The 26,518-nt window shown below is 41.4% G+C and overlaps 1 protein-coding gene across 1 annotated transcript in view; it reads left to right on the forward strand.

Annotated features, from left to right (window-relative positions):
* The window catches only part of abcc3 (ATP-binding cassette, sub-family C (CFTR/MRP), member 3), a 52,489-nt gene extending 29,706 nt beyond the window's left edge, over positions 1–22,783 (forward strand). The window contains 25 exon segments of the mRNA XM_063892766.1: positions 481–726; positions 2,536–2,713; positions 2,806–2,967; positions 4,181–4,273; positions 4,663–4,866; positions 6,681–6,827; positions 6,919–7,006; positions 8,556–8,622; positions 8,710–8,836; positions 10,210–10,386; positions 10,925–11,092; positions 11,461–11,644; positions 11,731–11,839; positions 12,006–12,162; positions 12,466–12,673; positions 13,078–13,388; positions 16,511–16,710; positions 17,457–17,583; positions 18,253–18,354; positions 18,937–19,083; positions 19,163–19,321; positions 20,106–20,272; positions 20,386–20,580; positions 21,956–22,005; positions 22,008–22,783. Coding sequence (XP_063748836.1) covers positions 481–726; positions 2,536–2,713; positions 2,806–2,967; positions 4,181–4,273; positions 4,663–4,866; positions 6,681–6,827; positions 6,919–7,006; positions 8,556–8,622; positions 8,710–8,836; positions 10,210–10,386; positions 10,925–11,092; positions 11,461–11,644; positions 11,731–11,839; positions 12,006–12,162; positions 12,466–12,673; positions 13,078–13,388; positions 16,511–16,710; positions 17,457–17,583; positions 18,253–18,354; positions 18,937–19,083; positions 19,163–19,321; positions 20,106–20,272; positions 20,386–20,580; positions 21,956–22,005; positions 22,008–22,066 — 3,832 coding nt within the window. The 3' untranslated portion in view covers positions 22,067–22,783.
* Positions 22,784–26,518: the final 3,735 nt, after the last annotated feature.

A 26,518-nucleotide genomic window follows, 5' to 3' on the forward strand; every position in this document is an offset into this window, starting at 1 on the left:
TTTGTAGTATGTTTGTCTATTACATGAATGTTCAGAAATGTCTTTATTTTTCTCAAACTGAGAACTTTGGGATTTTGGCCATTGATATGCACAAAGACCTACAGTGTATAACTCACTACAGGGAAAGGAAAACCCCCAAAGCACGATTGGGCCTCTTGAGTATACTCTATGTTGCATTTTTGAAGGACCCTGGGATATGCAAAACATGTCCTATATGGGTTAGGGTTTGCAAATCTAGCCATGAGTCAAATGTCTCAAACCCTAGTTTCACCTCACTATTGCAGTGAAATATATCATTGATTTCAATATTCTTCTTAAATCCTCTAAGAGTCTTTGAAAGGCCTTATTTGATGTTGTATGCTGTTGTAATATTATTGGTATTGTATACTACTGTTTCCTTTTACACATGAAACACCCTTTACTTGGCCAATCAAGCTGATTATCATTCTGAAACACTCAACCAAATTCCTTATCCTCCAGTGAACAGAACCTGTCCAGTCAGGCGGTGTACTCCAAGCCCCCACCGTCCACCACAAACCACACCGGAGCGGGAGGAGGAAGCAGCCCCGAGGAAATAGAGGTGCTGCTGTCCAGTAAGAAGGCGTCTCCCAGACAGCCCTCCTTCCTGCGGGCCCTCATCAAAGCCTTCGGGCCCTACTTCCTGATCGGGTCTGCCTTCAAGTTACTGCAGGATATCATCACCTTCGTCAACCCTCAGTTGCTCAGGTCTGTTAACACGCCATATTTGCAAACCTGGAACACCAACTGGCTACCTTTGCTCCGTTGTTCAGCGTAGATCTTTGAATAACATGTTTGTTTTTGCATCCTGGTTTGTTTTTCCCTAAGGTATGGTAGTCCTTATGTAAATAGTGTATCTTATTTCCTCTTATGATATACTAGGATGGACATGTTGTGAGAGCATCTGTCCTGTGAAAGCTATAACTTTACATAAAAAGGAGATATGGATCAGTTTTATAACCACATCATTTCCCTGTACGCAGTTTGTTACGTTCATGTTTTGACTACAGATGTGTGTGAGCTGCTTTTCTTTACATAAGTTATTTTGATATCATACCGGGGTAATTTTAGTAGGCTAGTACAGAAGACCACACTGTTGTTTAATGACATGGGACTGCTGTTCTTCTGAGGGCTCAGGATTTGCTGTGCTGCTTTATATTAGATTTATTCTGGCTATTTGAAATGTGTTTCATGTACATCATTGACACAGAAGAAACAAACACATGGAAAAAAACATAATAGTGAAAGAGAAGTTTAGCAACCTGCCATTACCAACTAATAGAATGAAAATAATACTGATTTGGCTCCATGGTCTGGTCAACATGTGAAGAATGACTAAATGTAGACATGTTAGGGAGTGTTTAAGGCTTAGGTTTTTGTTATCAATTAAATGCAATCAGAAGCAATGTGTTTTCCTTGGTGTCCTGCCAACAAAAGCCAAAATCTAATCTCTAACACTAATAGAATACAGATTATAGAAGACATTTTGCACTTCCTGACTGTCATTTCTGTGTTGTCAGCAGGAGTAACATTAGGCCGGAGCATAAGCCACAGTATTAGATATTAGCCTTGCAAGTCTTACACACACAAACAAAAACAATTGTTTGAAATGGGTGCTTTTTGCATAGAAAACGCTGCTGCATATTAAATCAAGGGATCCCTAAACTAACAGCCAGACACCAGATGTTTTTTAGAGATTTTTTGACTGTTGGGGAGCCATCATTTCTCTCTGTGACCCTCTAAAGTCAGTCAGCTTGGTAAGTGTGTCTCTGCTCCGCAGCACATAAATGTCTTACCTTGTTTTGTCATGTAAATATCAAATGATAGAAAGAAATGTTTAGTTAAATGTGTCAGGGCAATAAGAGGATTGTGTCACTTGGTGATCTTAATTTGATCAAAACAATCCATATTGTCATTACGGCCGTTATCAAGCAGGATAAATGTATTTATTTACTACACATGAAGTTTCTTTTCACATTTAGAAAGATTGCAAGGAATCCTTTATAAAAAATGGAATTGTTGGATATTTGAAAGGTTTGTGTTTGTTGCAATATAAGATGTAAATGAACCAGTAGCACCTCCCCCACTTTCGACACAGAGACCCCTCCCCACATAAGAAATCCCAATTTAACAACTGGTTGTCAGGACATTTATCATTTATCAACTGTTTCTTGCTAGCAGACGTGTCATACCAACAAAATACAAAGCATGTTTGTTGGAACAAGCCATGGGTTAATTTAAGGATTACTTCATAACACTGTCTCCTGCGGCCTGCTGCTTAAAGACTGAACTCAATATAATACCAGAGTTTACATAAACTCCAACCAATAGATGGTGTGTTTATGCTACCTCATGCTAACATGTTGCTGCTAAGAAGCTGTGTCTATTCAGAGACCATGAGGACAGAGGCATTGCATAAGAAGCAAACTATGTGCCATTATCAGCACAGCTCATTCCAGATATGTAACGTTTTTACTGTTTAATCTTAAAGAATGTCCCTCCTCTTCACTCTTATAGGATGCTGATCTCATTCACCAAACAGAAGGACGCTCCTGATTGGTGGGGCTACTCGCTGGCCTTCCTCATGTTCTTCACGGCCTTCTTGCAGACGCTCATCCTCCACCGGCACTTTCAGTACTGTTTCGTCACCGGCATGAATGTACGCACAGCTGTCATAGGAGCCATCTACAGGAAGGTATGCAGAGATGTTCACATTTTATTTTCTAGACGGGGCTTCACCAAAAACACATGAAACAACTTCACTTCTCTCCTATTATTGATCTGCAGTCGCTGGTGATCACTAACGCCGCCAAGCGCTCCTCCACGGTGGGAGAGGTGGTCAACCTGATGTCGGTGGACGCGCAGAGGTTCATGGACCTCACCACCTTCCTCAACATGTTGTGGTCTGCTCCTATTCAGATCATGCTGGCCCTTTATTTCCTCTGGCAGGTATGTGAACAAACGATGCATCAGATTGCTATGCTAGGCATTTCCCTCCATATGTTGTTTGCATGATCCTTTTTTTATGGGACACAGTGGACTTCAGCTTTGTCTCTAGGAGTGGATATTTCACCATGCTTCAGTTCCTAGGCCACTTAGTCGGATTAGACATGTATATAATTGAGATCAGAACCAGGATATCTTAATTCGTCCCACAGACGGGAAATGTACAGTGTTAGAGCAGGTAAAGAGCCAAAAGCTTAGTATGAATTAAGAACTGTGTAAGCAGTTATAATGATTATGACTCCAAACATCTCAGTTCTGACTCATGTTCCAATAAAGTTGAACCTTTTATAAAGACCCAATGTACTCAAATGATAAAATACGTAAACACACAGTGGAAAACATTGTACCTACCAGGACTGCACGATGTCTTCCAAACAACAAACCATGGATTACCCCTGAAATAAGAGCTCTACTCGGAGACAAAAGAGGGCCTTTAGATCAGGCAACAGAGAGGAGCTCAGGATAGTGCAGAGGGAGCTGAAGTGGAAGATCAGAGAGGGGAATAAGAGCTACAGGAAGAGGATGGAAGAACCTTATTGAAATACATTTGAAATATCTGAATACAAATGAGAAGTCAAAAAAACAAAGAAAAAGGTTCATTTGTACGTAAATTACATCCTCAAGGTGATTCTCATGCAGGATTCATCTCATTTCATTCCACTCCACATTAAATGCTATAATACTGCGTCCTTAGTGAATAAAAGAACACTGACATGGTGATCTTGCATTACCATGGACTGTTTACATTTTATTTCCCCTTAACTTCTGTTGGTGTTTACTTCCTGTCTCATTCTGTTGATTTCTCTGATGTCCAGCGCTCTGTCTTTTAACCTCTTTCCTCGTTTTTCTTTTATTTACTGGCAACAGTTCAGCTGTATTCCATTAGTATGGTGTTTTCTGAAGGATGGAAATCTAATGTTTGTTGTCCACAGCTGACTTTTAAGTAACGGGACATCTTTCTGCTGTGTGAGATGACTGCACATAGTCCCTTGATCCTCCTTATCAGTGGTCTGTTCTCCTTAGTAGTGGTCCGTTAGCAAAAATGAACAACCTCCCAAATGTGCAAATTGTATAAAGAAGTGTGAAAGAGCCTCTTACTGTTGTCTTGGTTCTGAATAATGTTTGCAGTAATGTATTGTCTCTACTTCATTAACAGAACCTCGGCCCCTCCGTGCTGGCGGGGGTTGCTGTGATGGTCATGCTGATCCCGTTAAACGCTGTCATCGCCATGAAGACACGAGCCTACCAGGTATGAGCAGAAATGGGATTTGGCAAAAATGTTATTGTTGACTTTAGACCTTGGAACCAATAAATCAGTGATATTAACACATTACGTGATTCATTATTCAAAGGATATTAGGTTGCTAGCATTTATTTATTTTTGCATTAGAAATAAATAAAAGCTCTAGTAAATACCAAGAGCTACTTAAACAAATATTTCATCTGTATTTATTTTAAGAAATGAAATGGTTAAATGACATACAAGACACAACAGGATACTGATAAAGCTAGAGTAAATAAATACACATAAAATATCCACAAATCAGAAAAAAAGAATAAGGAAAAAGAAAAATGTGTCATGTCCTTGAAAACCTTGAAACCTTGTCTTCATCTTCCCCTCCTCTCCCTCTCTCCCAGGTGGAGCAGATGCAGTACAAAGATGCTCGTATCAAGCTGATGAACGAGATCCTGAACGGCATCAAAGTGCTGAAGCTGTACGCCTGGGAGAACTCTTTCAAAGACAAGGTCCTGGAAATCCGTCAGAAGGAGCTCAACTTGCTGCGGAAGACAGCCTACCTGGGAGCGCTGTCCACCATGGCCTGGACCAGCGCCCCGTTCCTGGTAGGCTCTGCTCAGATCTCTGGAAGCTGGCTTTGTGAATCTTAATGATCATGAATTAAGCGTAGGGAGCGGAATTCAGTTGTTTCCTTTTTTATCAGATTCCTTGTTAAAGAGCGCCTCTGTGACTTCTGATTGTTGCACATGCATAGTGACGTTAAAGATAAACAAAAAATGGTGCTTATAAAGAAGGACCCTTCTTATTTTCTCCTGATAATGCTGCATAGCAAAATAACAAATCTTTGATAACAGCAAAAGGACGTGGCTAGATAACTTGGCTAAAAGAGTCAGCTAACATTTACTGAGGTAAAATGTATGTTTTAGAGAAACCCAAATAATTACAGTTGGTAGAGAAGACTGATACTGTGCTCGCTACATCGTTACACACCATTATGGCCTACTCCACTCAGCAACTTGATTCAGCTCAAGATTTTCGGGCGTTGGAAGGCCTTTTTTTATAATGTCCATCTTTTCACTGAGTGGTCGTCTTGAAAAGGGTACTAACAACAATTCCGCAACAACATCACCCTCACCTGTTGCCATTTCGACGTAAAACAAAAAACCACAGAAACTCACTACGTGAATTGCTACTTAGCTAGATCCTCTGTCTGGAGCCAGTGAACTAACAGGTCTTCTAGAATACCCTGGAACCGTGGCCCTTGGCTACAAATCAATATATGATTGGTTGATTTAATTGTCCATCCAAACATACGCTCTCATTCAGTTTGAGGGCCAGGGCATTCTGTCAAGGATATATCATATTCTGGGTGAAGGATATCTTCCCAGAGACCTAGAAAAATATCTGATTGGTTGCATTTTATTTCTAACACAAAACCACTCAAATGCGTAGTGCATGGACCGGGAAAGACAAACAAATCAACGTAACACTGAAATATTACAGATCAACAACACAGATACGATTCTCATTTATTTGTTTTATTTACATTTTGTTACATTTTATTTGTATAATTAATTCAATTTGTGTATTTGTTTTTATCTGAGGGTAATACCTTCAATGCCCTTAAGGTTCACCACTGGTATCTACAGTATATATTTGAACCAGATGAAGGATACTAATCACCGGATGTCTGAAAATTAGCAAACATTAGCCGTTAGCTTGTAACCCCTTCTTCTTGCATCTACCAGAAAATCTCGTAAAATGAAAAGGATTCATTCAGTGTTTCGATCACTTTGTCCATTTCTTTTGCAGAGGAGATCTCTGTGGGTGACTTTGAAAAACCTCTTAACAAATAACGATGAAGGACTCCTAAATGCGAGAAGCTGGTGTTTAAATCTATATTTAAATATCTGGCTACAGTTGCATGTGAGACTAAATGCAGAGTAATTGTGGTGAAACTGTTGTCATGTTCAGTTTGAACATCTTGGAACTTCTAGTAACATTTACACAACCTGAGCAGCGTGCAGCAAGGAAGGTAGAATCATCTTACAGCTGACCTCCTCTCAACCTGACACCAGAGGCGCCGTGAGAATCATTGACTGCAGAGAGGCTGCACGCGCTCGACTGCACACGCCATAGCAACATTACACACCACTTTTCACCAGCTGATGGCTTGCTCACCCAACCAGATCCTTATGATTATATGAAACACTTCACGTTCAGCTGAGAAATGTATTTACGTATTCCATAAATATACAGCCAGTGTGTATCCGTGTTTCTAAATGTTGTGAATACCCGCAGCTGTTGATAGTGAGGTCATTGCTGAGTCACCGGTTGGATGAGATTAACGTGTGAGTGTGTGTAGCATCACAGCACTGCTACAGTTAATGATGGGTCTGTTTACCCATGTGTTTTGCAGGTTGCTTTGACAACGTTTGCCGTGTACGTTTCTATTGACGAGAACAACATCCTGGATGCGGAGAAGGCCTTTGTGTCACTCTCGCTCTTCAACATCCTCAGGTTCCCTCTCAACATGCTTCCCCAGGTCATCAGCAGCATAGTGCAGGTGGGAACTTTTTCCTTTTTTTCAATTAATTGTGTTTACTTATCTTTTTTTTGGAGAGTGTGATTTCATTTCCTGTGTGTTTGTCATGCAGGCCAGTGTCTCACTGAAGCGAATACAAGCTTTCCTGAGTCATGATGAGCTGGACCCAAATTCAGTAGACAGGAAGAACACAGCCGCAGGTGATTAAACACTGCTCCTCCTCCTGTCCTTTCATTGACCTTAAATCAACATGTGGTTTCTGTTTTCCCTTCCTTGCCATACTTTGATTATATTTGTACATCCGATGTCATTGCTCATGCTTCTAACTGACAGAAGACCTTTAGAAAATGTGTCTTGTCATTACCCGTCATCTATTGTCTGAACTCAAAAGCCTCTTAAGATTCAAGGATTTTCTCAAAGACACTGCTTCCCACGCATACCTTTCACACAGTGAGCCTGAAGAGCTTTTGGATGTCTAACACTTAAAAAATGCCTTTCAGTCTCTTGTACTGCCCACGGGTGGAAAGTAATTACAATTAAAGATAGTACACGCTTCTAATTCTTTACATTTCAGAAGCAAATATCGTTTTTTACTCCTCTACATTTATTTTCACACAGTTACTTTTGTAAATCTAAACACATGCTATGCGTTATACAGGCAAGGCAAGTTTATTTATACAGCACCTTTCAACACAAGGCAAGTCAAAGTGCTTTACAAAAAGGAAAGACATTTAGAGCATTTAGAAATAGTGCAACACAAACATATTATACAATGGCATTTAAAAACCGTCATTTAAAAGCAAAGATAAGGAAATAAACACAACAGGTATAATATACATGAATACAAGTTAGGTATAGGTTTTTGTGCATGTAAATGGTCTGCAAAGGCTACAATACCAGAATTCCCTCCAGAGGGAGTTTCTCTCCAACACACTCCCAGTGACATCACTATGTAACACTTGCGCTTCTTTTGGCTAGTGCTCCGACACATTGTAGATGATAGGCCGAGGGGCGGGAAATCTCTCACAACAGAGCCGGCCAGCTAACCAATCACAGCAGACTGGGCTCTGGTTTCAGACAGAGGGTGAAAAGAGGTGCTGCAGCACAGGCAGTATGAGAAACATAAAGAGCTTTTTGAACATTAAAGCATGGAGACATGTCCCAGTATAGACACTCAATACTAATATGAACCTGAAAATGAACAGAATATGTCCTCTATAAAGTAGCAGATAAATATCCTCACCCTCATCATTGTTAATAAAAACATTTCAAATAGTGTGTGTGTTTGTGTCATACAGCATGACTGTAAATGCAACATGGCAGATGTAATCAGATTTTTAAAATATATCAGCTGCTGTTTACTCGGTGTAAATATTCACAACGTTAAGAACAAATATCGTACATTTCCCAGCAGACCATCTAGTGGTTACAAATTTCCAAATTAGCATTTCGAATATCTCCAAAAACTTTTGATACTGTGCCTATTTTTATTCTAAAACGTGTTATTGTGCCGACTGAGTACTTAAACTATATTCAAATGCTCACACTTTTTCTTCATTTACTAAACTATAATTTTGAATTCAGGACTTTTACTTGTTATGGAGTATTTTAAGATCATAGTATTTGTACTTTTACTTAAGTAAAGGATGCCAGTACTTCTTCATCACTGGTCCTGTCTGAATAAATCAAGCTGACATCAATTCCAAAAGATACTGACAAAATATGAACCATTTTCTTCTTCCTCCACAGACTTTGCAGTGACAGTAGTCAATGGGAAGTTCAGCTGGGCTAAAGAGGACCCTCCTGTCCTGCACAAGTATGTGTTGAATATCCTCTACATTTCTGCACGTGTCATGTTTCTGTGTCGACCTGTGGCTCACTCCTGTGAATGTGCTCTGTGTAGCATCAACGTGATGGTGCCTCAGGGTTCCCTGCTGGCGGTGGTGGGCCATGTCGGCTGTGGGAAGTCCTCCCTGATCTCTGCCCTGCTGGGGGAGGTGGAGAAACTGGAGGGAGAGGTCTCCATCCGGGTAAGACTTAGTTCATGTTCTAAATAAACAAAACAAGCTTAGTTTACTTTCTTTATTTCCTTCCTCCCTTAAAGCTGCTCTGATTAGTTTATATGTTAACAATAGATCATTCCATATTTTTTCAGATCATTTTATAGTGTGTATTCTTTAGTTCTTTACTCTAGATATACACAGCAGCGGATAAAAATAAGAGAGCAGTTTCTTTTGTTTTATTATTTCTTTTGTGTGAAATTATTATTTTTATTTTTTATTGTATTCTATAAACTACTCACTGGAACACTGGAATAGCTGCCATACATGTAGATAGAGATTTAAGAAATATTTGGAGTGTTCTCTTAATTTTTCCGGAGCTGTATATTACTGATACATACATTAAATATTTCCCATTATTTCATATTTTTCTTTTATTTTTAATACTTTTTACTCATGTGTAATTCCTGTTAAAATACTGCAAAAAAAATCTGAATTTGGGATGATCAAAGTATATCTCATTTTGTCTAATCTAAAGTGGTGAAACAATGTATGATTATTATTTGACTCAACTGAGCTCTATAGAGCATTTGAGCATTATTCACACCACCCTCAGATTCATTTCTCAATTTCTTATTAAAATGTCTTTTTTAATGATGTTTTATTCCGTACATGTCATGTGAGAGTGACCCGCTCTTTTATGCATTGGCACCATGTGTACACATTCACAACAGATTGAATAAAGAGGGGAATCTATCAGTCACTTTATTAATAAAGCACTGTTTGCACAACTAACCATACACATGGTTCAGAAGGTTCAGTAAAATGCAGATTGCTTCACAAGTCATTGCAAATGTTATGAACAAAACAAACTAAAGGAAAAATTAGGCAAAAAATGTCAAGACAAAATGTAAAAATCAGTAAAAGTGCAAAACCTTTACAGAAAAAGAACTGTACTACTACTACTACTACTGCTGCTACAAGTAGTACAAACTTATCATAGTTATTTTTATGTAATTTTTTTAGAACAGCTGTTTAACAATAAGTAAGTCTAAGTTTGTCAGTTCATCATATGAAACTCTAACCAGCAGCGATTAGCTTAGCATACATTCTGGAAGCCGGGGGGGGGGGGAGTCTTGCTTGTTTGTTTTAATTTATGGCTCAGATAAATCCCCAAAAGCTCATTATGTTATTTATTAAGCTTAAGGGCTCTTGGATACTTTTGAAAGTGAGGAATTGAAATAATACAACTTGTCTCTAGTCGTACAGTTTAACATTATCTCTAAAACAAATCATTATGCAGTACTTTAAAAGATTAGTACACTTTAGATATTGCTTATTCTTGGGACAAACCCATGCTAAAGGATGCTAACTACCAGTGTGTGGGCCTCTGCTCTCCTCAGGGCTCAGTAGCATACGTCCCGCAGCAGGCCTGGATCCAGAACGCCACGCTACGGGACAACATCCTGTTCGGGAAAGACTACAATGAGCCCAAGTACCGCTGCGTTCTGGAAGCCTGTGCCTTAACTCCTGACCTGGAAGTGCTTCCTGGAGGGGATATGACGGAGATAGGCGAGAAGGTACAAAGAGAAAGACACTCTCATTTTCCATCCTCTTACTAAAACACACAATCATTTTCCATTCTCTGAGTGAAAGACACTCATTTTCCATTCTCTGACTGAAAGACACTCATTTTCCATTCTCTGACTGAAAAACACTCTTTGCTCCTGTCATCTGGTGTCAGCTTTGGTCATGGTTTCCGATGTTTCAGACATTAAAGAGAAAAACCTTTGGAAATCGACAAGTCATGCACTGGTGAAGGAAAACGGAGACTGGTTACATCCTTAACAAGTCTCCGTCTGACTAGTGTAAAGTATCAAGATCACATTTAGATGTTTTATTTTTTTATTAACTGATTTATAGAATATTTTGTTATCAAAAACCTTTTTCAAAATTCTTCCTGAAACATTTTTGGCTCTAATATGTAATCTAACAATAACTTTGTATTAGTATCCATTTGTTAATGAGTCCAGTTTTGCTTCGGATAATGCTTTGCTTGCATTTTTAAACATAGCAATTTTTTAAAATCCTGTAATAAATCCTGTCTGTGTCCTGCAGGGCATCAACCTGTCGGGGGGGCAGAGGCAGAGGGTGAGTCTGGCCCGGGCTCTGTACAGCGACACTGACGTCTACCTGCTAGACGACCCGCTGTCTGCTGTGGACGCACACGTAGCCAAACACATCTTTGACAACCTCATCGGTCCAGAGGGGGTGCTGAAGGGCAAGGTGGGGGAGCCTTACCAGGTTTATCTTTCCATTAGTTAGTGATAAAAAATAAAGAATTGCCATCTTAAAGTGTCCTGAGGCTGAAATCACTCAACTGTGCATTACTAAATCTCTTATTAAACGTTACATTTGGAGCATTAATCATTAATATCTTCATTAATACTTACACAACACTGAATAGATTCTCATCAGTTTTATTGTCTGCAATTATTACGCTACTTTTAGGTTATTTTTTATTCTATTTTGTTTAATTCTATCTTTGAATTTGTTCTCCTATTAAAAAAAAAATGTGCCGATGCTTGTCTGTAGTTTTGTGATATATATATTTTATTAAATTACAATGTTCTTTCATTTCTTCTTGACTCCAGACACGTGTTCTAGTGACACACGGCATCAGCTTCCTGCCCCAGGTGGATAACATCGTGGTGATGGTGGAGGGCCAGGTGTCGGAGATGGGCTCCTATCAGGAGCTGCTCAAACAGAACGGGGCCTTCGCAGAGTTTCTCAGGAACTACTCCCTGGAGGACATCTTGGAGGAGGAAGAGGCCGCTGGTAGACCTTCACTTCCTCATGTGTTTTACCTCATTTTTCATATGTTCTGCTTGAGCTGTATAACATACTGATGCATTGCTTTACAGATGAAATCATTGAGGATGAGGAACTGTTCCCTGACGATGCCCTTAGCAACCACACAGACATGGTGGATAATGAGCCGGTGGTCAATGAAGCCAAGCGGAATTTCATAAGGTAGAGTAAAGATGTCTCAAGACTATTGTTTCCTTCCTTCTGCCTTTTCTCTCATAAAAACTTTAATGAATCATTTTATTATGGAATGCTCTAATAGTGCAGTTTTTAAATTTGGCTTCTTCCAATGAAATGCAATACATGGAAATAATCATTTGTCCCTTTACAGGCAGATCAGCATCATATCAACAGAGGGAGATAACCCAAGGTGCCGCTCAGTGAGGAGACACACCACAAGCCAGAGGAAACACGCGGACCATCAAGAGAAGAAGAAACCGAACGAGCTGCAGAAACTCATCCATGCAGAGAAGGCGGAAACAGGCAGAGTCAGTCTTTAATTGTCCATTTTTTTTATTCTCAGCTGTACAGTTTGCCGTCTGTGGATTTTCCGAGGCCTCTATTTTTTGTTTTTCACTTTCAAATTAGCTAACAGAATACAGTGCCTCAGTTTGCCCCAAAAAATGTGAATCAATACTATCATAAATGCTCACATGCGAGTTTAGCTGCAGAGACACACAACCGAAAAATACGACGTCTAATGTAATAAATGAACGTATAATTGTAATTTTGATACCCTTGTCCTGAGAGCTGTGAGTGCTGACCTTTCCTGATCTCTGTCCCTCTGACAGGTGAAAACAAAGGTGTTCCTGGAGTACGCCAAGGCGGTGGGCATCCTGCTGTCGGTATTCATCTGCTTCCTGTACGGCTGCCAAAACGCGGCAGCCATTGGAGCGAACATCTGGCTCAGCGACTGGACCAACGACGCCTTAACCAATCACACTCAAGATAATATTCACAAGAGGGTCGGGGTGTACGCAGCTCTGGGCATTGCACAAGGTAAGAATCTCTCAATCAGTTCAAGTCTAGCTCTTGTTTATGCATTTATTGGTTTATAATACCAATGTTTTATTTTGCAAAGTGGTGCACATTGTGTTTTCAGCTACATCATGGTGCTCAAATATTTTTTACCTGACAAAAAAAAGGTGCTCCACCCACACAGTCTCTTGTTGCAGACTTTGTTGAATAAAGTGTGTGTACTTTCTTTTCTCAAAGTTTTTCTTCAAGAAACCAACTGGAGAGACGTTCAGAAAGAGCACATTTGATTGGTGTATTGATTTAACGCTGTTTCTTTTACAGCAAACTGTTGATGGCCTGATAGTATATGCTAGTAACACACTAACACCTTCGTCTCCAACATATCTTTCTTCCACTCCTACTCCTCTGATCCACCCCCATCACAGGTCTCCTGGTCATGCTCTCTTCCTTCACACTAGCCATGGGGAACATCGGCGCAGCCAGGAAGCTGCACTTTAACCTGCTCGACAACAAATTTCACACACCCCAGTCTTTCTATGACACCACGCCTTTAGGACGCATCATCAACCGCTTCTCCAAGGACATCTTCGTCATAGACGAGGCTCTCCCATCCACCGTGCTCATGTTCCTGGGCACCTTCTTCGTTTCTGTCTCCACCATGATAGTTATCATTTCCAGCACACCCATCTTTGCCACCGTCATAGGGCCCCTGGCTATCATATATATCTTTGTCCAGGTACTTTGGGAAAATGTTGCTCATGTGCCGGATGATCGACCCTCTTTTCTCCTCTTTTCTTTGTTAATGTCCCTTCCTGGGATGGCATGCCGCATGCATGTTGGAGCAGCAGCTTTAATTAATTTTCAGTTTCAGCTTCTACATAGCCTGTGGTGTTGTCCGTGACGAACCTGCTTCCACACCCTTCCACACACTCAAACTGATATGCACACACAGGTTGAGCAATTCTGCCCAACCCCAATCTGCACACAATGTACTGAAGCACCTATATAATACAAAATGATTACTCTTTCATTATCTATACCCTCCCTCTAGTGGTGCACTAGTGTAAATACAACTGGATCAACTTTTGGCTTTATATTATAGGCCAGTGTGTCTGCATGTGTTTTAAGGTGTTAGTGGGTTAAAGAATTGATTGCTTTCATGGAATATTGGAGCATTTCTGAAGTTGTTTGAAATAGCAAAAGGGTAGATGACTGGTTAAATTAAAGGCAGTCTGAAGAGTATCTCTGGATAAATATGGAGGATTCCATTCATTTTACCCATTGTAACTGTATGTTAATATTATACATCTAGATATTTAGGGTCGAGGTTAAGATTCATTCTAAATCTAATTCATAAAACAGCAGAGATGGACAATAATACACAATAATAATACATTTAAACATTTGAACTTCCAGAACATTGGTGATCCTCATGTTACCTCACATAGTACATTTCATGCAGTTAAGTTATTAAGATTTAAGGAGCACTGGTATTAGGTAAGAGGATGTATGGAATCAGTATCAGGAGAGGAAAAGTTGGATTGATTCAGGACAAACATATGATAAGAACCAAGTGCAAATAATGAGAGATACTAAACTCGATGTTTGTGGCCACAGGAAGTCACAACTGATTAGGTGTGTACATATCGAATGAGATAGAAGGTAATTTACTGGTACCAATGTTTGTTCTACGACTTGATTTGTACTGACAGCCCTCCCGTACCGTGTACTTTTAGGGAACTGTGCTGGCACACCACCATTTTTTCAAGAAGTGTTTTCTGTTTGTCCGGAGCACACATTGTCATTAGACATCAGGTCCTACTCTATTTAACGCAGGTGTTGTTGTGTTGTCAAACTTGACCCCCCTCCCCCTCCCCTCCCCCTTCTCTCAGGTGTGTTGGTGTTGGTTAACTTCCTGTTGGGTCGGGGCTTCGGTATGCTGCGGGCAGCCAAGCTCACACACATCAACCTGCTTCAGGGGGTCCTGCGCGCTCCGCAGGGCTTCTTCGAGAGCACCCCCACTGGGCGGTTACTAAACCGCTTCAGCAAAGACGTGGATGCTATAGACACATACATTCCTGAAAATATTGACATATGGATGCGCACTTTCTGGTATACTTCGACTGTGCTGCTCATATGCTCTGCCCTCACCCCAATGTTCCTCCTAGTCATAGTCCCGTTAACGGTGTTCTATTGGTGGGTTCAGGTAAATAGGACGTCCGCTAACTCATTAATACAACATGCATGTCTGAGAGTGTGTGTGCATGGGGTTGAAGTGGTTGTAGTGCTGTAGGTGCAGTGTAGTTTGGTGTCTGTTAGTCCAGTAGGCACAGCAGGCTGGGGTCTTCATGGCTCAGGGGCCTGTCTGTAGTCAGAACCACCACCTGGTACAGATAAATACTGGGGGCATAATGCAACTCCAGTTTATTATACATGCATTCTCACAGTCAGGGCTGCTCTTGAGGCAGATATAATCTCACTAGTTGTGCTGTATGTGTAGATTTATCTCACTAACACAGTTGATACAATGTCCATTTAAACTCAGCTTGTCTACTGAACATTTTTGACCCTACAAAGGTATTGAGGTTTTGCCATATAGTTGTAGTAACTTCTGCCCACTAAGGATAATGAGGTTATTCTTGCCACAGGAGCAGCTGTGTCTGTCAGGTCTAGTGGTGCCTGTGTAGGCGGTGTGACTTGTGGTAGATAGAAAAAAGTGGCTGTTAATGGTGTTGTGTGTAGAGTTAAGGACTGCTGTATTGGTTTTAAATTTGTTTCAGTATTTCTAACAAATAATAAGGGCAATTTCAAGTCATCCATTACTCATTTTACTATTGATCTTGTTGATCGTCTTTGTGGGTCAGTCATATGTCTGCTACTACATCAGCTTAAAGGGGCACTTATTTTACACATTGTGTTAAGTTTACTTTTCTGAAGTGGCACTAATCAGCCTGGGAAAACAGATGTGTTATGTTTTCTGAAGGGCTCTGGGGAGACTTTTTTGTTTTGAAAGAGGTGGCTTTAGACCTTTGGAGCTTGACTCTTGCAAAAAAAAATATCTCAGCTTCTGCTGCTTTGGTCTTTAAACTTGTGAGCTAAAGCGTTGGAGTATCCTTTCAACCCCTCTCGATTCAGATCATATAATACTAACTGTTTTGCTAACCAGATTATCTTTAAATTAAGGAATAATGTATCACTCAATCAGTGGCACATAAAGTCAGTCCATCTTAAAAGCATGACACAAATCGATGAGAAAATGATACCGAAATTAAGAATTCATGGGGTGTTTTAGTGCACGTGTACACTAACTGAATTAACCTTCAAATAGCTCAAATCCGCTACACTATCACAATCTCATACATTTCTTTGTCTCTGTCATGACATCCTGCATGGTCTATGTCTTTGTGGAATCATGTGTCTCCAAACTTAGTTTCTGTTTGAATGATTCATTTCCAAATTCTACATATGATAGTCCAACTAATCATACCAATAGCGGCACGATAAATGGATCATTTAAAAATATGTGTGATGAACAAAACACCTGCAGTAGAACACATATTATTGACTATTATGCACTGAAGGATTTCTTCTTTCTATACTGACTATTTGCTAACATGATTGCTCTGTTTACATGCGGTTTAAAGTGATTGTAGGTAATATGCATGTAGACTGGATTAGTAAATAAACACTGCGGGTGTTTTGTTTGCACAGGCCTCTCAATTACTCTGCATGTGTGAGTGTGTGTGTGTGTGTGGACTTGTCTGTGTGCATCATATTTGTTTTTGAAAATCTGAGCATGTTGGACTTCCTGTTCAGTGGTAATGTTGTGTTTGTTTCTCTCCCCCTCCACCCCTGTAGAGATTTTACGTTGCCACGTCCCGACAGCTAAAGCGCCTGGAGTCAGTCAGCCGCTCACCCATATACTCCCATTTCTCTGAGACCGTCACCGGCACTAGTGTAATCCGAGCCTATGGCAGAAACTCTGCATTTGTTCTCATGAGTGATATGAAAGTGGATGAGAATCAAAGGAGTTACTACCCGGGTATAGTTTCCAACAGGTAAGTGGCTATTTCAGCTCAGCAGAACAGAAGCTGTGTCCGACTAAAGAAAAAATGAGGGTTAACTACATAGTATCTTTAAAAAAAGGGAGTTTACAAAGTGCTTTAACAGACAAATCAGGATAAAAAGCGATTAATAAAAGAAAGTCCAAAAAAAGAAGAGACATTTAATGTAAAATGAACACATTAAGAAGAAGAAGACAATAAATAGTGAGAGAAGAAAAATAAATATTACATAGATGAAAGTACAGTATTGTTTTATCCGAGGAAACCTGCTGTTTACAGCAACTATGTCGTAAAAAACGTCACTTTATGGGAGGCTCTGCTTCCCTTACCTGTTACCTGAGTGTAGCTCATACTAAATAAATACTACATCAATTAAAACAGAGGATGGGATTTTTATTTCATTTAGTGTTCTATTTTCTTTGAGTATGAGTATGAGCTGGATGATATACTCTACAATCAGTATTGAACAGAAGCAACCATTAGCTCATATGTGCTACCAGAGGAATACATGTGGCAATCCATTTTTCTTAAGTGGTCATATGTATCCACTTCATTAAAAAATAATTAGGTTACTTGTTTTAATGATAGTCAAGATGTCAGTATTCATTAAGGTTCACATTGTGCTTGTAAATTTCACTGAAGATTTCTGTTTTTCATCAAAACATAAACCTAGAAATCCTAATTTAATTTTCAACCAGATGTTCAAAATGCATTTTAAAAATACATATTGTGTCATACAGGTGGCTGGGGGTGCGTATAGAGTTCATTGGGAACTGCATCGTTCTGTTTGCTGCTCTGTTTGCCGTGATTGGAAAGAAGAATCTGAGCCCAGGCCTCGTGGGTCTGTCAGTGTCCTACGCTCTGCAGGTACAATTAACTGCTCTAACAAAATCCACAGCATTTAACTTTTTGTAATAAGTAATGTAAAACAGCAGCTGGGGTTGGTTTTGTGTAAAAGTCTTAACAAAGATAGCTAATGTTGCCCATCTATAAGTGGTGATTTATAGAACCATTTATCTACTATCATTATTTCTAGCCATTTTAACCGTTTATCCTCCTTTTATCTTTTTCACCATGTATCTTCTTTTTAGCTACTCATCTTTCATGGTGGCTAGCTATTTAAACCTTCATTCTTCGATTTCCTTTAGCTGTTTTGAAATGTAGCTTTTTCACCATTCATTTACTTTTAGCTAACTATTTGAGCTGAGGTTAATTAGTTAATTCCTGAATAATTTAACAATGTTTCTACAATTTATTATTTTAAGTTATTTTAACATTCCTCTTAATGATACACATCCTTAATGGTTAGCTAGCCATTTCAACCGTTAGCTATTCTGACCATTTATCCACCACATATAGCTTATATAATGTACTTTTAGCTAACTATTTTAGCTAACTGTTTCTGCTAAGGTTATCCACCTTTAATTTGTACTTAACCAAATAAACCATGTATCTACTATTATTATTTTTTCTAGATAGTTTAACTATTAATCCACCACTTTAACCATTTAACACTTTGGTCTAACTCTGTTGTAGGTGACCATGTCTTTGAACTGGATGGTGCGGATGACTTCAGATCTGGAGAACAACATAGTAGCAGTGGAGAGAGTAAAGGAATACTCTGAGACAAAGACAGAGGTGTGTGTGTGTGTGTGTGTGTGTGTGTGTGTGTGTGAGATCAGCTGTAGAAGCCGTGCGGTCGAGTATGACATTGTTGGAGGAGACCACCTCGGCTGTCCTCTTCTGTCGCTTTCTAGTATTCCACATGAGTTGACTTGTGCATGTGTTTGCTTGCAGCTGTAAAATTGTGTTGGCTTTGTGCTGCAGTTAAAAAGGAGGAATTTAACCACATTCCAAAAACCTGTCCTGCTGCCAAGTCATGTTCTCAAAGAACACAAAACCTATAAACTATAACCAGATCCAGAAATGTTAGATTACCTGCTGCCAACAATGGCCCCTCTGTTATACAAGACAAACAGGGCACGAGCACTGTACACAGTGTACTTTCTCAGCAGCCATCACAGTGTGTGCCCCATCTATATCTGCTATAGTTGTGATTGAAAGCTTTTGTTTGGAGCATCCAGTGTGTCTCAGAGGGGAAATAAATGTTTGGCAGCTCTGACTGACACACAGTGAAGAAGTGATTTTAAGTTCTGCTAAAAGGCTGATGAGTTGTTCAGAAAGTTTTCCTGGTCAGAAATGCTGCTCTTCTGTTCACAGGCCCCCTGGGAGATTGAGGACAAGAAGCCCCCAGCTGATTGGCCCATGAAGGGGAACGTGGAGTTCCACGACTACAGCGTCCGGTACAGAGAGGGACTGGACCTCGTCCTAAAGAACCTCACACTGAGCGTGAAAGGAGGAGAGAAGGTGGGGAGGGTTTGGTGTGGCCATCAATAAGCAATAATGGGTCAACAAGGTCCACTAATGTGTGAGTGTTTTTCCACAGATTGGTATCGTGGGTCGTACAGGAGCTGGAAAGTCCTCCATGACACTCTGCCTGTTCCGACTGCTGGAATCTGCAGGAGGAGAGATCACCATCGACGACGTGAAGATTTCAGAGATTGGCCTGCACGACCTGAGGTCCAAGCTCACTATCATTCCACAGGTACACACATTTGCACTCCTCACAATATGTCAGAGAAAATTGAAATATTAAGCATAGTAAAGACATGTTTTGACTTGGTGCCTCTGGTAGCTGAAGGGACATAGCGGATGAATAAAACAATTATGGGTGAATTAAAGGAATACTTTTGCTCTATCGGGCACTTACACTGGTTGGCATTCTCTCACAGAACCTTTGCGTTCCAAGACTTTAGCATTATATCACAACACTTTTTATTTAAGGATCCCTATGAAAGCTCCAGGTGAAAAATAGGACTACTGGCATTGGATTTGTTGAATTTATTTTTTTGAGACAAAAATGTGCAAGCTAGTGCATCCATCCTCCTCGCTAGGAGATAACTTTGCTGAGAGAAGTGCCATTGGAATCAAACCTGCTGTTAGGACCTGTAACGATTCAGTCAGAAACACAACATCTGCTAACCCGGCAAAGTAGTTGGAGCAGTCTGGGACCAGACCCACCGCGCCAGCTTTAGCTCTAGCTTAAGCGCTGGTTCTTGGGTACCTACTGTATATGAAAATGATATCTGTCTTCTCATCAGAAAAGCAAAACTATTCCTTGAAGTGTTGGTCAGACAAAACTATTCCTTTTTAAGACTTCATCTTGTACTCAGGGAGTTACGGATGAGCATAATTAACTTTTTCCTAAGTAATGTGTAAAATGTAGAAGGAAATTGTTTGTGCTGTTGGTTTGTACTGACTGCTGAATAGTAGGGACTCAAACTACTACTATCCCACCAAACCCAAAATCTATAATATCTCTCTTGTAGGAGCCTGTGCTGTTTGCAGGCACACTGAAGATGAACCTGGACCCCTTTGAGAAGTACAGTGATGAAGAGCTGTGGACGGCTTTGGAACATTCTCACCTACACAAGTTTGTGAGCAACCAGCCGGCCAAACTGGAGCTGGAGTGCTCCGAGGGAGGAGAGAACCTCAGGTCTGTTCAAAGGGAGGGAGATACTGCAGCTCTTAATGCATGGTTGTTATTAGACAAACTGAATATTCTCTGTAGCGCTGTGTTTCACATGCTGTCTGCTCTTGTGTGTTCAGTGTGGGCCAGAGGCAGCTGCTGTGTTTGGCTCGGGCTCTCCTGAGGAAGACGAGGATCCTCATCCTGGATGAAGCGACAGCTGCTATCGACCTGGAGACAGATGATCTCATCCAGTCCACCATCAGGACTCAGTTTGAGGACTGCACCGTCTTCACCATCGCTCATAGGCTCAACACAATCATGGATTACACAAGGTTCAACATCTATAAATACTTAACATTTTAAACATTGAAGTAAACCTTTAATCTAATGCATCCATCAAAAGCTAAACGTAGTAAACACAGAACAAAGAGATTCTTAGTGATCCTAAAAAAGTATTCTGGGTTATGAAGGGCACACAAACATTGAGTATCTCTCCGGTGCTCACTGTGTGTATTCTTCAGGTCAAACCAACACGCAAGTTGCATTTTCTAACATTTTAAATAGCAAGCATATTTTTTCAGTATCTTGTAACCTGCATATCTGACACACTGCAACATTTCTTGGCATGTTACGGCTAACCCGGATCAGTGGGATAATGTGAACCCACTGGCAGTAATGACATGTGTAACAAATATGATATAACCAAGCTAAACTAAAATCTTTATATTCCGTGTTGGTTTGCTTTTAGAAAATCTAGAAAAGTAAATGCTTACTAACCGTAGGAATCCTATATTATTGACTTCATCTTATCTTATCTCAGGGTGAGGAAATCTCATCCAAGACGTCGACAAGTAGTCAGTAGAAACAACAGTGCAAAACAATTTCCTCACTTGGCAAAGAAACAATGAATCACAACAAAGATGGAGAAAAATATCAGGCACTTAACATTAAGACAGATGAGTAAGTAATGCTGGTAACATCCGTAAACAAATAAAAAAAAATATTATTATTATTGTTTTACACTGAAGGACACTGCTGACTCCAGAGATTAACAAATAGTGTAAGCAGTCTTAGCCGCAGGCAGCGTCCAACGCCACATCGATATATCAAAAAGAAAATAACTTCATTGACAAATAATACTAATCATACTTCTTAGAAAAGTGATATGTTTTCACAGGAACCGTTCATCTGTATTGTTTTCCTATCTTACAATAGTTTTTTGTAATACAGCCCCAGGTGCCAAATATTGTGCAACCATCTGGGTTCTTTCCAGTCATGACAATTATTTATTTAATAGACAACCTTAATCTGCATAATAACAAGGCAGTACTTTCGCAATGTGTATATGAATGTATATTAGGGCCGTCAAATAATGCGTTATTGGTTCATTTCAAGTGCATTAAAAACCAATATGCAAATTAATGCATATATAATATTATATAATGATTATGTTAATGGTTTGCTGTACCAATGTTACTGTGTATAGCTACCTGAGACATAACAACACCTATTATTGATAAGTAACCCCTCTGCTGCATGTTTGCCCATTAATTTGCCACATTGTGTAAAAATGTGTATAATTCGCATTTTAAACTAAGTGAACCTTTTACCGGCCTGCTGGCAATATTGTGGTCATGCCCATAATCCAAACTCTGAAAAGTATCCAGGTTTTGTAAATGTCTCATGCTCTCCTCTTTCTTTTTGCAGAGTGCTGGTGTTGGACAAGGGACAGATAGCAGAGTTTGACACTCCAGCAAACCTCTGTCACGGAAAGGAATCTTCTACGGCATGGCTAAAGACGCAGGCCTGACGCAGTAGAACTGCTTTTTGTCCCCATTTTTACAAACCATGGTTGAGGATGAGCTCAGTCCAGTGTGACTTTGCATTTCAGACCTGGCAGTAGAGCTGAAGAGTACCTGTATCGTGCACTTGGTATTTGTTTTCAGGGCACTCACTGCTGGTTTTGAATGAAGCCTCCTCTGCAGACTTGGATCAATTAGCCATTGCAAACAGTTGTGGTGTTTTCTAAACCCGCATCAGAAGAATGTACATATTCTGTGATTGTCTTAAGTTTCTTGCACTGAATGTGGCAAAGAAATGTCCATTTGGAATCTCATAAGGAAAAAACAAGCCATATATGGAAATACTAGTTGATCCAAGCCTGCTTTTTAGTGCCTTCTGCTAGTGGGATAAAGAAAGCAAGTGAATGTGTACTTCTTTTAATCGGCTGTCCGCTGTAAAATAAACAACAACAAAGAAAGGAGGAACTTTTTTAATTTTTATTTTTTTCTACAAAGAAAAATATTGTGCCACTGTTACTTTCTTCAAAAACAACAACACACCTTTTGTGATAAACCCACTTATTTTTGTACTGTACCATTATTTAAGCTACTTTTTAAAGAATTGATTAATCTTAGAGAAGTTGGCTCAGTTTAATATGTGATTCTTTTGTGAACCAAATCTATTAAAACTTGAACTCTGTACCACCAAAATATGAAAGATGATAATGCCTTTATTAAAAAAGAGGAAGAACAAGTTGTGTGTGCTGTCTTGGTGTGGAACTCAGGGTCATCAAACATATTGCAGATTAATGGTGGAAAGCACATTACCACAGAGAAGTGGACACTCCAAAAACTGAAAATTATAATGCGATAAGGGATAGGAATGTGATTACATCGACAGAATGTCGACCATCTTTGGAGGATGATACCATCGACTGCAACCTATTCACTTAAAGAGAAATGGATACAGCATTGGAGATGGGTCCCCATTCATTCCAACAAAAGTATATCAGTGGCGCATGTAGCCAAAATGGCCGTATCTGGGTCCATAGATAGGGCTATAAAAGTGTTTGTACTGGGTAGTTGATTTAGTTATTTTTAAAGAAGTATCCGCTGATTTACAGACATCTCTTTCCAAATGTAAGGCAAATAAAAGGGGGTACTATTTTTTGGATCCTGAGTGACGTCACGGACTGACACAGAAGTTGTAGTACCACCGTTTGGCCACTACGAAAGTATGCTTAAACGTCCGGTACACTTTCCGGGGGCTTGAAATAGTAGTAGTCACCTGGATGTAACTCCAGTTCTATGAGTATGTGCGGAGCCCTCTAACAGGCTTCGCTATTGGTTTACCCTCTCAAGGCTCCGCCTCAGCACCTGAGAGAATTTGACTGTACTCTCCGCCCAATCAATGGGTAGCATCCACCCCTAAAAGACCCCAGTAACTGCATTGCTCGTCTCCATTTTTTACTCAGCAACTTGAGAACAGGACTTCTTTCCTGCGATTTTCGTTTCACCATCCGGTGTCGCAGTTTTTTCACAATTTTTCATCATGGATGCTCACAAGGTCTGTTCCACCTGTGCATCACCCATGTTGGCGCTCGAACCCCATGGAGTGTGCTTTCTCTGCCTGGGAGCGCGACATCTGGACGAGGCCAGGTCCTGCGCCTCCTGCCTTAGGTTCCCCCGGGAGGAGCGCAAGCGAAGGCTAAGCTACGGCGAGACGACCCGCGTTGGCGGACTTCGACGAGGACGACGACCTGTGCGTCTATGAGGAGGAAGACCCGGCCTTTTCAGGGACAACGAGCCACCCGCGGACCACTGCTACCCCCTCGACGACCTGCCGGCCCCCTTTGCCTCGGCCACTTCACGGTAGGCCGACGCGCCCAGATGCGGGGTAGGCTGCGCCCTCGTGTGGTCACCCCCATGATGGCGCCCATCTTTGATTATGCGCAGCGGGAGTGGACCTACCCGCTGAGCGCCAAACCCCCGGCGGTGGCGTACGGACCGTTACCCCACGGTCGAAGGCTGGGAGTGGGACAAGGGAGTCCCTCCCATCGGAGTTGAGGTTAGGGTCTGCCTTGTCCCCTCGGCCTCCCTCTGGCCGGGCCAAGGTCGGCCGTCGCTTCCGCCCGAGAGGGATAGGGTGACGGCCGGCTTCTTTGACAGTTGCTACGCCAGCACCGCCGCAAATTTCCGTCTCGTAAACGGTCGTCCCCTTTCAGAACGGTCGTTGCCATTTTGATTGGTCGATGCCATATCCGAGCGACCGATCTTGAATTCCGAATGCTTGTGGAATGTTCGTGAAGTTTTCGTAACTTCTCGGAATTCTTAGAATTATGGGTAATCACATTTCTCGAAGAAGACAATCAACATGCAGAATTAATCTGTATGTAAATCCCTGACACTTTAATCAGGCAGCATATCAAGGTGACATGTAGGTGACAAGTGTTAGATGCAGTTCCTATTGTCTGCTATGCTGGGCGAGCGTCTGCTGTCTTTCTAAGACGCAAAAGACATGAAAATAAAAGCCGGGTGTTGGTGGAGTAGGGAGTCAGTCAGTCAGAGTCTGACAGAGAGAACAGAACAAAACATTCTTAATATTCATCCAGTCAAGCACAACAACAGAACACCAGAAACCAAGGAGGTTTTATCTTAGCCTCCTTGCACAAACCCAAAAATCATGTTACACCCCGAGCTGAAGAAGAGCCCGGGTATAACGTACTACTACTAGTATTAGGACAGACACCTGTGGCTGGGCCTGTCCTCCCTGAAGGAGAGCGAGCGGTGTCTCCTCCTCAACGCCCCGCTCTCCACCAACTCGCTATTCGGGCCTAATATCCAGGAGATCAGTGGCGGTGCGTCAATAGTGGGCGCTTGGGCGCCGCCCACCCTGATTTTTTTAGTTAAAAAACGTTATATATACAACATAATTGAAATAAGAAATGTACCGTGTTTATGGGTTAAATGTGTATGGGAGACCACTGTCAAGAACCGCTAAAATGTGTCCGGACATAATATATTGCCATTCGCCTTTTCTGAGAATAGGCAGGTCGGCTACCGTCCGTGGGCGCCGATAACATGGGAGTCTATAGGAGAGCTTATACTTTTCTCAGTCATTTTAGCAAGGATAGCTTTTCATTGGGGGATGAAACTTAGATCTGTGGGCGCAAATCTTTGCGCCCACAGCCAATGGCATTGTTTCTTAGTTCAATGTGACATTCTTAGATACGCGATTGGACTATTTCGGCGAATCAGCATCGTTATCATTCCCTAACCACAAGCGTAAAGAGCAGCACCGTAGCTAGCTGAAACTTAGATTGAGTGAATATGGCGACATCGATGGCTGAGAACTCCGTGCAAGCTCTACTTAAAACACCGTTTCATCGACTATCAGATGTCGAAAAGAAGAAATTGAAAGACTTGGGACCCGAGCGTCCGGATTTAAACATTCAACAGACGACCACTGATCGCGGGAGAACCTACACTCGGACTTTCTCCTCAAACTTGTATGCTAAGCGGAATTGGTTAGCTGGTTGTACAGTGAGCAATGCCTTTTTTTGTTTCCCTTGTCTGTTATTTCAAAGTCCTGGGACTGAAACACTTTGGACTACAACCGGGATGAAGGATCTAAAGCACTTCACACAAAAATGTAAGAAGCACGAATGTGGCCGCAGCCACCTAACCAACTGTCTTAAGCTAAACCTCTAAAAAGTGCTATTTAAACCGTGCCGCCCAACTGCGCCCCCCCAAAAAAAATGTTCACCAGCCGCCACTGCAGGAGATGACTTCCAACCTGGAATCCACCCGGAAGGCTTCGGAGCAGCTGGCCTCTCATCTCCGTCCCCAGCAGCCTCCCCCTCGCCAGCGGCCCCCGCCGCAGCAGGTCACCCCTTTCCAGCACTATCTGGCGGTTCCGTCGCCCGGCCGCTCACTCACTGTTACGTGGAGTGGGTGCGGCTATGCGGCCCGCTCCCAGCTTGGTTAAATAGCACGTTACGGAGGGGCTATGCCCTGCAGTTCTGCCGCCAGCCCCCGCCTTTCAGCGGCGTAATTCAGACCTCTCACTCCATCCCCGCCGAGAGGGCGGCTTTGGAGTTGGTAGAGGAGCGATATCGAGAGTTCCCCACACGGAGGAGCGGTCGGGGTTTTTCTCCCTATACTTCCTGGTGCCCAATAAGTCGGGGGGCACGAGACCAATATTGGGCCTGCGCGTATTGAATGGCTACATCGCACGGAGACCTTTCTGCATGTTGACGGTCAGACAGCTATTGGAATGCATCCAGCAGGGCGATTGGATGACATCCATAGATTTGCCCGGCGCATATTTCCACGTTCCCATTCTACCCTGTCACAGGAAGTATCTGCGGTTTGTGGTGGGAGGTCAGAGCTATGAGTAGGCTACTGTCGGCTCCCCTTCGGTTACTCGCTAGTTCCATGGACGTTCTCCAAGTGTGTGGAGATAGCGATGGCACCTCTCAGAGAGAGA

Source organism: Eleginops maclovinus, chromosome 10 (genome assembly GCF_036324505.1).
Source record: "Eleginops maclovinus isolate JMC-PN-2008 ecotype Puerto Natales chromosome 10, JC_Emac_rtc_rv5, whole genome shotgun sequence".
Taxonomy (NCBI): domain Eukaryota; kingdom Metazoa; phylum Chordata; class Actinopteri; order Perciformes; family Eleginopidae; genus Eleginops; species Eleginops maclovinus.